Source organism: Cotesia typhae, unplaced genomic scaffold (genome assembly GCF_013202065.1).
Source record: "Cotesia typhae breed Kobodo isofemale line unplaced genomic scaffold, CoteBio_Ctyphae contig_22, whole genome shotgun sequence".
NCBI classification, from domain to species: domain Eukaryota; kingdom Metazoa; phylum Arthropoda; class Insecta; order Hymenoptera; family Braconidae; genus Cotesia; species Cotesia typhae.
In genome coordinates, this window is record NW_027423728.1 from 4,456,459 (window position 1) to 4,467,850 (window position 11,392).

Sequence of the window (11,392 nt, forward strand, 5' to 3'; positions counted from 1 at the left end):
TGTGTAAACCAATCAAAGTGACTTTTATTATAACGTCCTATCAAATGCCGGTATCAAGAGAAAGTAAGCCATGTTTACAAAAATATTAATACTGACAAACACGCTCCTTGTGAATCAACATTAATTTACTGACGACATCAACGACGATTATAATCACTGTTGTCTTGCAATTTATCTTTGTCATCTTTTAGCAGTACCTTTTTTTTAGTGTTGTTAACATTGTGTTTTGCGACAAAATATAAGATGAAAAAATATTAAATAAAAATCAAAAATTTATTTAAAAAAAATTTTTTAATTAAAAATTCAAGACTTGGAGATAATTAATTGACGCAAAACTAAAACAGAGCTCTGTTAAGATTTTTATTTCGTTAATCATTATCATGATAAGCTCCTGGTCGCCGTTGTAGATTTTAATTAAAAGAGTCTTGACTATTTGATTAAACGACGATTTTATCGCAGATTTATTTTTTTAATTCAACAAAGCATGCCTGACAGTGCAGCTGTTTATCGACCTACGACAGTGGGTTACAGTTATGAAGCCAACGGAGATGGCAATGAAAGTGGTGTTGGAGTTGGAGGTGGTGTTGGAATAAGAAATGGATTTTCACGAATTATTTTTAGGCACAAAGTAAGCACACGAAAATGGCTAGAATGGGTATTGCTGTCAGTTGCACTTTGTGCTACTGTTGCTGGGCTCACCACGATGATGGTTAATGTAATAGCTTCTGGAAGTTCTGTACCTTCTGAAGTAGTCCAGGTATTGTTATTATTCAAGTCAATTTAATTTATATGATACTGAAATCAGCAGACAACCTGTTAAATTTTTATTTCATCTAAAAAATAAATTAGTACAAAAAAAATTTGTTACAAAAGTTTCACTTTTACTTTTTTAAAATTTATGACACTGAAGTTGACAGACATTAAAAATTTTTTTATAATTTTATAGCAATTAAATTATTATTAAAAAATTCCACGTGTGAAAATTAATAAAAATTACAAGTGAACATTTTTAGAAGCATTTTTTTATTGTAGTTAATTTATTAAAAAAATGTTTTTAAATTAACAGCTGACGGCTAACTTCAGTATTATTAATTCATTGATAAGCGGGCTGTTGTTTAAAATTTTTTTACGTTGCAGGATAATTCGAAAAATGGCTCAAAATCTGACACAACTACTAAAATGGAAGATGTAATGAATCAAGATCCTAAAGGATCATTAGCTGCTGGAGCCAGCATTACTCTGATAGGATTAGTAATGGGTGCTCTTTGGGCTTGGTTACGTTTCTTCCGGCACGGTGGAAAATCACAGAGAGGTGGAATCAGTCGTGCAAGTGGACAGGTAAGATTTTATTTAAATAGCAGATTCCATTGGATTCCTCCTATTATTTTTTTATTTTATTTTTAATTTATGTATTTACTTTTATTTAATTTATTTATTTATTTATTTGGCTTTTTTTTTTATTTTTTTTATTTTTTTACTTAAACCGCCGGTATGCTCGTTGCTACGGCGTTTATTATCCCTTGCTCATTATTACACCTTATGTACGCGTATGAGGAAAGATGTTGGGCGGTTTGAATCCATCAACTGACTTGCTGGTGGGTTCCACTTCGCAGTACGGGCCAGTACTCACCGAGGTGCCGAGCCAGATGACCAACAAGCAGATCATAAATGAAACGCGAGCTGTTCCGATGTCAGATCAGGAGGAAGAAACACACACGCTAATGCCAGATTCAACAGCTATTCCATCAGCAGTCACCAATCAATCCGGTCATCCTACTAATCAAGCAGGCTGAGTACATGATTATTTAGAGTAATTTGTATACAAAAAGCTTTATCTTATCTTGCGCTCCATTTTATTCGTTTAGAATAAGTCATGTAGTTACTCTTGTTGTTTAACAACTATTAAATTAACTTTATTGTTCGACCTTCACTTTATTGCAAACAATTGAAATTCATTACTATAGATACTATAGTTTTTTGTTTGGTTTTATCTGTTAAAAATAATTATAGAAAAACTCTGTGATTCTGCGAAAGCAAAAGATAATTTGTTTTTTTATTTCATTCAATACACAACTATTGAAGAAAAAAAAATGTAAAAATAAAAACTACACTCTATTAACAATTCCTAATTAAGGTATGTTAGTTGTTATTGTTAAGTTATAGAATGTATGTAATTTTTATTTTATTTTTTATTTAAGCGTTCAATCCGTACATTTTATGACATTTTTTAATTATAATCAAATTATAATTATATATACTTTTATTTTTATTCCGTCCACTAACAAAACAAATCGCATAAATTAAAAGTATGGGTTAAGCTTATTTACACTTTACGATCAACTTGTTATTTTATAAAATACTTTTTGTTCATTTAATTTCTTTTTAAACTTGCTGTTGTGAAAAGAAATAAAGACTGAGTGAATGGAAAATCAACATATGTATATTTATAAATATTTTTTTGTTTTTCAAGAAACTGAAAATAATAGATATTCATTAATTTTATTATCTTTTAATGTAAAACTGAATATTAAAATAAATTAAAAAAAAAAATTGATAATTAAAAATCTCAAAATATACTTTTAATTAATCTTTTTTATGATACTGATATAAGCAGACGTTTCAAAATTTTTTAATTTTTTATTAATTAAATTAGAAGTGAAAAAATATTTTTAAAAAATTGCATTTATAGTTTTTTAAATTTTCTACATGTTGAATTTTTATTTTTATTTTCTTGTAATCATTTTTTTAATAAGAAGAATCATAAAAATAGTTAGATGTCTGCTGAATTCAGTGTCATTCTTTTCTCATAACAAACTAATGATAAAAAATAAAAAAAATTAAGATTCTCCTGATGTCTACTATTTTCAGTATTATTTTATTCCATCGTACTGAAAGTAACTCAATATAATTTAAATACATCTGGAAAATATTACTGCAATATTTATAATGCTAAAATTAGCCGACATTTTTAATTTTTTAATTTTCTTTAAATTATTAAATAAGAACTAAAAAATATTTATGAAAATTAATGTAGAACATATTTAATCATTTTAAAAATTTTATAACAAATAAATTATGGCAAAAAAATTGACATCTAGAAATTAAAAAAAAATAAAATATACAATTTTTTTATTAAATAAAATTAAAAAATTGTCAAGGGACAGCTAACTTGAATGTCATAAAATATTTTTTAAAAAATTGTTTTTCACAATTCAAAATTTTTTTTAATTTTTTTGCAATCATTTTTTCATTAAAAAAAAATTCGAAAAATTTTTAAATGTCGGCTAACATAATTTTCATGCAATATTTTTCCATGGCGCTGTTGTAATGATTCACTATTCATACGAGTATAAGTAAAGGTTATATTTTCATTGATTACCGCTTATTTCAATGTTTGTGTATACTTACATACGACGCACATGTTGTTTACATTGTAATAATTCCATTAAATCAGAATTAATGTACTTCAATTAAGCAAATGTTTAAAATTTTAATTAATAATTTAAGAAAAAAATAGTTGAATCATCAAAAATGTCATTTTTAAAAGAAACGAGATCATTGCGGTCTAATAAAAAAGAACCTAACGATGAAATAAAAGTAAAAGATGAAGATTCAAAAGAGGAAATAGTTGTATCAAAATATTTTGTTGCTGAGGTTTTAGAATCACAAAAAAAATCGAAAAAAACAGCAGGAAAAAAACGTAAATCTATTGAAATAAAATATGAAGAAAATAAAAGTGTCGAAAATGTTGAACAAGAAAAAGAAAATAATGAATGGTTTCCGAAAAATTGGAAAGAAACGTGGGATTTAATAAAAGAGATGAGGAAAGGTGCTACAGCACCTGTTGACGATAAAGGTTGTCACAGATGTTCTGACCCAAAAGCTGATCCACCTACATTCCGTTATCAAACTCTGACATCACTGATGCTAAGTAGCCAGACTAAAGATCAAGTAAATCATGCTGCTATGCAGCGTCTCAAAGATCATGGTTGCACACCTCAAAATCTTCTTGCGACATCAGATGAAGTTCTTGGCAAACTTATTTATCCAGTTAGTTTCTGGAAGGTAAATATCATCACGTAATTACTATTCTTAACACAGAGTATGATTAAATTTATGAAAATTAATATGACATTAAAGTTAGCTGTCACTTGATAATTTTTTAATTTTCTTTAACAAAAAAATTGATTTTAAAAAATTGCATTTACACGTCGTCTATTTTTTTAATAAATTTTTTTTGCTATAATTTATTTGTTAAAAAAAATTAAAACAATTGTGAACTGACAGCTAAATTTAATGTCATAAATTAACTTAGCAGATAGTTGATAATTTTTTTAATTTTCTTTAACAAATAAATTATATAGCGAAAAAAAATTATTAAAAAAATGGACTTGTAGAAATTTTAATAAATTAAAAATTCAATTTTTTTAAAATAATTATTTAGAACAAATTTTTTTTTGTTAAAGAAAATAAAAAAGTTGTCAAGTGACAGCTAACTTTAATGTCATTAACAGAGAATATTAATAATTAACACTTATGATACTTGAACTTTGCAATTGTACATTTTAAATGAGCTTTTCTTTTATTTCTAGAGAAAGGTGCAGTTCATAAAAAAAGTCGCCAAGATATTGATTGATTCTTACGGTGGAGATATTCCGAATAACATTGAAGAATTATGTGCTCTGCCTGGTGTCGGGCCTAAAATGGGACATCTTTGTATGCAAGTTGCCTGGAATGAAGTAACTGGTATAGGTGTTGATGTTCACGTTCACAGAATTTGCAATCGTTTAGAGTGGGTTAAAAAATATGCTAAAACGCCTGAAGAGTCAAGAAAACAATTAGAATCATGGTTGCCGAGAGAATTGTGGATGGAAATAAATTATTTACTTGTTGGCTTTGGACAAGAAATTTGTTTGCCTCAACGTCCAAAGTGCGATCAATGTTTGAACAATAAACTTTGTCCTTTTGCTAAATCTAACAATAACACTAATAAAAAATCTAAGAAATAATGTACACTTGATTAATATTTATTCTTTTATACAAAATATAAATATAAAATAATTACAATTTATTCTTTACTTCGCGAGGATTTTTTGTTCTTTTTTTTACCTTTTACAGGCCTGCCTTTCACGCGCTCGCTTAAGTGTTCTTTTCTAATTTTCTCTTTTATTGCCATTTTTCTGTTTTTAGATCGAAGTATTTTTTGTTTTCGTTGAAATATTTTATTTTTTTTCCTTTTTTGTAACGTTTCTTTTTGAACTACTCGTGATAATTCTTTTTTTGTTAGATGTAACCTATCACTTTGTTCCTCAACAAATTTAGGTTTAGTTTTAAGTTCCATACCGGGGACTGTAGTAGATTCTTCATCATCACTCTCATCATCATTATCAATGACATCATTTTCATAAGTTGGCTTATTTTCTCCTATCCAATTATCACTTTGTCTCAATTTATTTACATCCAATTCCAATATACTAACTGCTTTTCCCTGCATTTCATATTTAAGTTCAGTTTGAGAGACCAGTTCTTCTAACTCAGGTATGTCACGTTGAGATACTAGTTTCTTTAAATTTTCTTTAGCCTAAAATTTTAAAGTTTATTGTTAATGATAACTCAAATACTTGACAGACAAAATTAAACTTGTCTGTGTTAAATTAATTTGTCAAAAAAAAAAAATTAATATTACACAGCACATAATTATTAATTAAAACTGTAATAAAAAAAAATCTTACTTCTCTTCTAATTCGTTTTTTTTCTTCCTTACATTGGGCTTCGAATTCTTCTTTTGCTTTTTGTATTCTTTGAAGTTTTCTTTTCCGAAATCCAGTTAAAAATTCTCTACAAAAAAATTTTATTAATCTGAGTATGAGTTTAAAGACGATACTCAATTTAAAATACATCTAAAAATTTTTATAATAATAAAGTTAGCCGACATTTTTAATTTTTTTTTTTAATAATTAAATTATGACAAAAAAACTTTTTTTAAAAATTGCATGTGTAATTTTAAAAATTTTCTTCATGTGAAATTGTTTTTTTAAATAATTTTTCAATAAAATAAATTATTAAAATTCTTAAATGTCGGCTAACTTAATTTTCATAAAATTTTTTAGATTTTTACAACAATTAAATTGTAATGAAAAAAATTCTACATGTAGAAAATTTTAAAAATTGCAACTGCAAATTTTTTAAATTGTATTTATAATAAAAATTGATTAATTCTCGAAATTCCAAGAATTTTCAGATGTCTGCTAATTCCAGTATCATGTTGAATGCGAAAAAAAAATTATTGTGTACTTACTTTCGTTTTTCTTCATCAAACACTAAAGTAAATTTTTTTTTCTTTATTGGTTGACTTTTATTCCTGTTAACATTTAGAAGCTGGGGAACAAATTTAAATCCTTGCCTCGAGGACATCTTTTTGTAAAATACAGTCGTGTATTTTCGAAGTGGTAAAAAAATAATAAAATTTTATAGGTTATAATCCTGTTGTAAGAAAAGATAATTAAAAGGAAACGACTGGTCCTGACCTCTAAGTATAAAATTTCTGTTTTATTTTTGAAAGAAGATTTGTAAGTTTTTTTTATATATTAAAATAAGTTTAATTAATGATCATACTTATCCGAATAAATAAATGGGTGATTAATAAATTATTTTCAACAATAAAATTTAATGAACTATTTTCTTTTGTAGAATTTATTTTTACAAGCTTATATCAATTGCATCGAGTTTACAACTATAATAGAGATTTCAACAAAAAATATTTTTTATTTTTATATAATCTTTTTCACAATACTATGTATCTTAAGACTATTATACATTTTTAAAGCTAATTTTTGTCAAAGTAAATTAATAATGTTATGGCTTATAATTGCTGTTTGAAACTAATCAATTGCTTGACACCATCCAGGACCATGCCATTGCCCGGGCATTTTATAAAAGCCACAAGTGTCACAAAAAGCATCAACCTAAAATAAAAACCAGCCATTAGTAACCGAATATAAAAAATAAAATTTTTTGACTTCAACTTGATTTCAATTACCGGAATCTCGTTTTGTGAGTGCTGACCAACAGCTGCTGGGTTAGGTCCATTCAATCGTTGCAATAAATGTTGATTATGATTTCGCAATTTACCTAGCTGATCTGTAAGATGTTCTCGTTCGCGGATCAGGTTCTGTTTAGTGCGTTTTTCTTCTTCAAAATCACTTTCGTAGAGTTCAAGTTGTTGCCGTAAATGACTAATCATATCAATCTATACATAAAAAAATTTTTTTAAGACTTTTCAGTAAATTCAATAATAAAAAACGCCATTCGGCCACACCCGAAATGGAAGGTAGATTTCACAGAATGTTATTCTTTATAAAATAACATACATAAGTCGGTTCTACGAAATCTACCTTTAAAAAAAAAAAAAAAAAAAAAAAAAAAAAAAACTTACGTCATCTTTAGAAATTTGAAAACGGGCTTTAACACCTTCGAGCTCAATATTTTTCAGTTTAAGTTCTTCCTTCAGTTTGGTATTCTCTAACAACATTTCGTCATGACGTTTTTGTAAAACCTTCATGTCATCTTGAAGAGTTCTCATTTGTGCCTCATACAACATACTTTGAAAATTAAGTGATGATCTTTCTTCATTCAGATTCGTTTTTTCTTGTTCCAGAATCATTCGCTCAGCCATATAATTTTTTCGTTCGAGTGATAACTGACTTTTTTCATCTTCTAACATTTTCAAGTTTCTAGTAATTTCATTTTTTTCTTTTTCAAAATTGTATTTCACCTCCATAGGCTTCGCCTTTTCATCACGAAGTATTTCTAACTCATGAAGTGTAGAATTGTAATCAGAAAATATTTTTTGAAATTCATTTTGTGTTTTAATTAAATTTTGACGATAAGAAATATTTTTTATCTGCTCATCAACCAAGCATCTTCGGCAATTTTCTAAAATTTCTTTACAGGATGCAATTGTTTCAACAGATAAATTCATGCTGTCAATATTATTTAACAATAATTCGCAGGTATCAGTACAACGTTTCAAACAATCTTGAATATTGATGAAGTGAGATGTTTGTTCTCCGTAGCACTTAGCCAAAATACTTAGCTTCTCATTGTAATGATTAAAGTGCTGAAAGAAGTTTTTATAGTTTTCATCTTGAGATTTTTCTGAAATTGCGTTACTTTCAGGATTGAGTTGAAGAGAAGTAAACGCGTTTTCGTTCAATACACGTAGTTGTTCTTTGAGTGACGTTATTATTTCTTGTTGATAATGCATATCTCGTTCATAACGATTTTTATCTTTCATCATTTGTTCGAGGTCTGTTGAATTTTTTTCCGGAAGTTCTTTAAGATTACAATCCTTAGAGTTTTGATTAGCTGAATTTGTGATATGTGAATTATTGCAATGATTTGGATTTTCGATTGAAAGATTTTTTTTCTCCTGATTGATTGAATTTCCAGTCTAAAGTATTTAAAAAAATTAACAAAAATCAAAGGATTAAAACAAATAAATTTTAAATTAGATCTACCTGCTCTAATGTTAAAGATGATGTCATTGAAGATTCCAAGTCAGATATTTTCATCTTCAACTCAGAATGTTCTTTCTGTAAAACTGAGATTGCTTCAAAACTTTTAGCTAAGCTCTCAGTGCTAAAATCATTTAATAGACTGTATTCACTCGAATTTATGGGGATAGAACTGGCATTGTCATTTTCTTTAGATTCACATGTTTTTGATAAATTATTCTGTAATATTTATTTATTTATTTAACGCCAAGCGGCAATATACATAAAAACATAGCATATGGAATGTTAAATTTATCAAATAAATTTAATCAAGTGATATTACATTATATGATGGCGAAAGGAATAGATAAAAATCAAAAATTCTGAAATTCTAAGATATAAGGTAAAAGACCCAAAATTTGAACAATAATAAGTAACTATTATATATAACTAACCTGTTCCGGTGAAAACGATGATGTCATCATTGATTTCATATCAGTAAATTTATTTTTTACATCTGTATCATCTTTTGATATCATGTCACTGTTATTTGTAACATCTTTAGAGTTACAATCTTGAATATCGATTGTACGCGAATTTTTTATAACAGAATTATTGATTACGTCCGTATTAACATTTTTCATCAATAGATTATTCCCAACTAGTTCTTGTTTTTGAACTAAAGAATTTTCAAGCTGAAAAAATTAAAATATTTTAACAAAATAACATAAAACTGAATTAATTAATTACCAATTGATAATGAAACTAACAATTGAAAATTGTGACGTTAACATTGACTCTGTAGCTGTAAGTTTATTCTTTAATTCGGCGTTCTCTTTTTTTAATAGTGATATCATATCACATGTCTCTGAAAATTTTTGTTTATGATTGCCATGTACTTTCATCAGTTCATTTTGCCAACTAACCAAAGTGTTGAAATGTTTTTTCATCGAATCATTATTTTTGGTCAAAGTTTCTTTCAATTCAACGTTTTCTTTCATTAACTTAGCGACTTTCAGTTCAATTTCCTCTTGACTCAATGTTGAAACTATTGAACTTGGTTCCTAAATTTATTAAATTACATTAATAGAAATCTGAAGTAAAATAAAAATATTATTTATCTAAAATTGTATGAAACTGAAGTTAGCAGACGTCTAAAAATTTTTGATTTTTGATATTAATTAAATTACAACTAAAAATATATTTATAAAAAATTGCACTTATATTTTTTCAAGTTTTTTACATGTGACAATTTTTTTTTTTTTAATTTCTAAAAATTTTGAAATGTCGGCTAACTTAATTTTCATAAAATTGTAATGATTACTCACAACATTCAAGCTTTTTTTTTTAATTTCTTCATAATCAGCCAATGAAGTTAAATTAATAAAATCCATAGAGCTTTTACCAAGCACAACAAATGACGTTTCATCGTCATCGTCGTCACAATTTAAATTATTTTGATAAGGTATATGAACTGTGGAGTATGACGGTTCATTTAGTTTGAATTTCGGCTTACCATCGTCAAAATGTATATTGAGACTGTCAAATAAACTTTTGGACATTGAATTATTCAGTGGTTCAAGCTTCGGATCATCCGTTGAAAAATTGCGTGTTAATTCCGACATGATGCTGTAACCTTATATTGTCTCTTGTAGAAATAAAAAAAAAAAAAATAATTTACCAAACATTATTATCTATAGTTTTAAAGTCAACGTAATTCTCAAATTCTCCAAAAATGTTACATTGGTAATAATTATGAAACAATTTTAAACAGCGTCTGCAATTTTTAATTACATGTTTTGATCATGATCAATCAATGACAATTGATTTAATGACTTGACTATATTAAAATATATACTATGCGCGACAATCCGGATAATTTGTCCCGGTTGGTATTGGGAAATCCTCCACTTGAATACGCCACCTGGCGAATCAAATGTGAACTACTCTATGCAGGTCGAGTATAAACAGCTAATGTCATATAATATGCCGAAGCTGTAATTAAAAATTGTTGAAATTCTTTTTTAAAATGTTAAGTAATTAATTATTGTCTATAAGCTTAGTTACTATTGAAAATAAGATCAACTTTAACACTTGACCAAAAATTTGTAATCATTAAGTTTCCTCTACGAGAAAATAAAAATAAAACTTTCTGCTGCGTATATGGGTGTAATAGCAAGTCATGACAATAAAGTTAGCCGATATCTAAAAGTTTTTAGAATTTCTTTCATTAAAAAAATTAATTGAAAAAATTTCACATGTAGAAAGTTTTATAAACTATACGTGCAATTTTGTAAAAATATTTTTTTTATTCTAATTTAATTGATAAAAAAAAATCTAAAATTGTTGAATGTCGACTAATTTTAATGTCATTAGCAAGTCTAGTAAGAACAATACAGTTTGATTTTATACTTTTCCTCCGGCAAATTCTAGTTCTGTGGTGATAAAAAATAAATTTGGTGAAGATGAAGTTATAAACCGTCGATTAGCTTGGAAAATGCATTAAAAATCTGAAATGAAGTTACACAGCCCAAGAGAGTGTCCATTACATTTCATCAAAAATGACTTTATACCAATTAACATAAATATTGTTGTAATCACAAAAAAACAGTAATTATAAGCTGTGAATTTTTAAAATACAATGTAATACGATAGGCTTACATTGCTTAAATAACTTAATAAATATTTTTGTAAAATTAAGAATCGTAATTATAGTTGCAATGTTATAACTACAGTAATAAAAATAAGTTACATGAATAATTTTTAAGTAATTAAGAATTTTTATGACTGGGCTTAGTACTTGCAAATTCATGATGCTGAAAGGGACAGACATCTGTCAATTTTTAGGTTTTTTTAATAAACAGATTCTTACAAGAAGAAAAACAAAAAATAAAAAA

General features: G+C 26.8%; 4 protein-coding genes and 1 long non-coding RNA gene across 7 annotated transcripts; 3 read left to right on the plus strand and 2 right to left on the minus strand.

Annotated features, from left to right (window-relative positions):
* Positions 1-157: 157 nt before the first annotated feature.
* LOC141524172 (uncharacterized) lies at positions 158-2,572 on the plus strand. 2 transcript variants are annotated; one of them, XM_074237867.1, is made up of 3 exons: positions 158-757; positions 1,138-1,338; positions 1,614-2,572. In XM_074237867.1, the coding sequence occupies exons 1-3, from the start codon at positions 485-487 to the stop codon at positions 1,791-1,793; spliced, it is 654 nt and encodes a 217-aa protein (XP_074093968.1). In that variant the 5' UTR covers positions 158-484; the 3' UTR covers positions 1,794-2,572. The 2 variants fall into 2 exon arrangements, with proteins under 2 accessions (XP_074093968.1, XP_074093967.1); XM_074237866.1 differs by having other exon boundaries at positions 164-757; positions 1,560-2,572.
* Positions 2,573-3,093: 521 nt separating this feature from the next.
* On the plus strand, positions 3,094-5,078 carry Nthl1 (Nth-like DNA glycosylase 1). The gene is made up of 2 exons (XM_074237863.1): positions 3,094-4,065; positions 4,593-5,078. Exons 1-2 carry the CDS (start codon positions 3,532-3,534, stop codon positions 5,007-5,009), a joined length of 951 nt encoding a protein of 316 aa, XP_074093964.1. The 5' UTR covers positions 3,094-3,531; the 3' UTR covers positions 5,010-5,078.
* Vito (nucleolar protein viriato) lies at positions 5,012-6,456 on the minus strand. The gene is made up of 3 exons (XM_074237865.1): positions 6,299-6,456; positions 5,733-5,838; positions 5,012-5,581 (listed from the first exon to the last, which is right to left on the minus strand). Exons 1-3 carry the CDS (start codon positions 6,412-6,414, stop codon positions 5,069-5,071), a joined length of 735 nt encoding a protein of 244 aa, XP_074093966.1. The 5' UTR covers positions 6,415-6,456; the 3' UTR covers positions 5,012-5,068.
* Positions 6,457-6,665: 209 nt separating this feature from the next.
* LOC141524167 (uncharacterized) lies at positions 6,666-10,309 on the minus strand. 2 transcript variants are annotated; one of them, XM_074237859.1, is made up of 7 exons: positions 9,824-10,308; positions 9,266-9,559; positions 8,951-9,190; positions 8,520-8,735; positions 7,436-8,452; positions 7,040-7,249; positions 6,666-6,965 (listed from the first exon to the last, which is right to left on the minus strand). In XM_074237859.1, the coding sequence occupies exons 1-7, from the start codon at positions 10,118-10,120 to the stop codon at positions 6,882-6,884; spliced, it is 2,358 nt and encodes a 785-aa protein (XP_074093960.1). In that variant the 5' UTR covers positions 10,121-10,308; the 3' UTR covers positions 6,666-6,881. The 2 variants fall into 2 exon arrangements, with proteins under 2 accessions (XP_074093960.1, XP_074093961.1); XM_074237860.1 differs by lacking the exon at positions 8,520-8,735 and having other exon boundaries at positions 9,824-10,309.
* A 244-nt stretch (positions 10,310-10,553) lies between these two features.
* On the plus strand, positions 10,554-11,209 carry LOC141524173 (uncharacterized). The gene is made up of 2 exons (XR_012478673.1): positions 10,554-10,688; positions 10,929-11,209. It is a non-coding gene; the product is annotated as an uncharacterized LOC141524173 (long non-coding RNA).
* Positions 11,210-11,392: the final 183 nt, after the last annotated feature.

Coding starts and splice junctions, on each gene's coding strand:
- Nthl1 (XM_074237863.1), top strand. CDS start 3,532: ATGTCATTTTTAAAAGAAACGAGATCATTGCGGTCTAATAAAAAAGAA. Junction 4,066..4,592: donor ATCCAGTTAGTTTCTGGAAG/GTAAATATCATC, acceptor TTTTATTTCTAG/AGAAAGGTGCAGTTCATAAA.
- Vito (XM_074237865.1), bottom strand. CDS start 6,414: ATGTCCTCGAGGCAAGGATTTAAATTTGTTCCCCAGCTTCTAAATGTT. Junction 5,839..6,298: donor TTTGATGAAGAAAAACGAAA/GTAAGTACACAA, acceptor ATTTTTTTGTAG/AGAATTTTTAACTGGATTTC. Junction 5,582..5,732: donor AAAAACGAATTAGAAGAGAA/GTAAGATTTTTT, acceptor TTAAAATTTTAG/GCTAAAGAAAATTTAAAGAA.
- LOC141524167 (XM_074237859.1), bottom strand. CDS start 10,120: ATGTCGGAATTAACACGCAATTTTTCAACGGATGATCCGAAGCTTGAA. Junction 9,191..9,265: donor TAACGTCACAATTTTCAATT/GTTAGTTTCATT, acceptor TAATTTTTTCAG/CTTGAAAATTCTTTAGTTCA. Junction 7,250..7,435: donor TTCAAATTTCTAAAGATGAC/GTAAGTTTTTTT, acceptor TTTTATGTATAG/ATTGATATGATTAGTCATTT.
- LOC141524172 (XM_074237866.1), top strand. CDS start 485: ATGCCTGACAGTGCAGCTGTTTATCGACCTACGACAGTGGGTTACAGT. Junction 758..1,137: donor TACCTTCTGAAGTAGTCCAG/GTATTGTTATTA, acceptor TTTACGTTGCAG/GATAATTCGAAAAATGGCTC. Junction 1,339..1,559: donor TCAGTCGTGCAAGTGGACAG/GTAAGATTTTAT, acceptor GTATGAGGAAAG/ATGTTGGGCGGTTTGAATCC.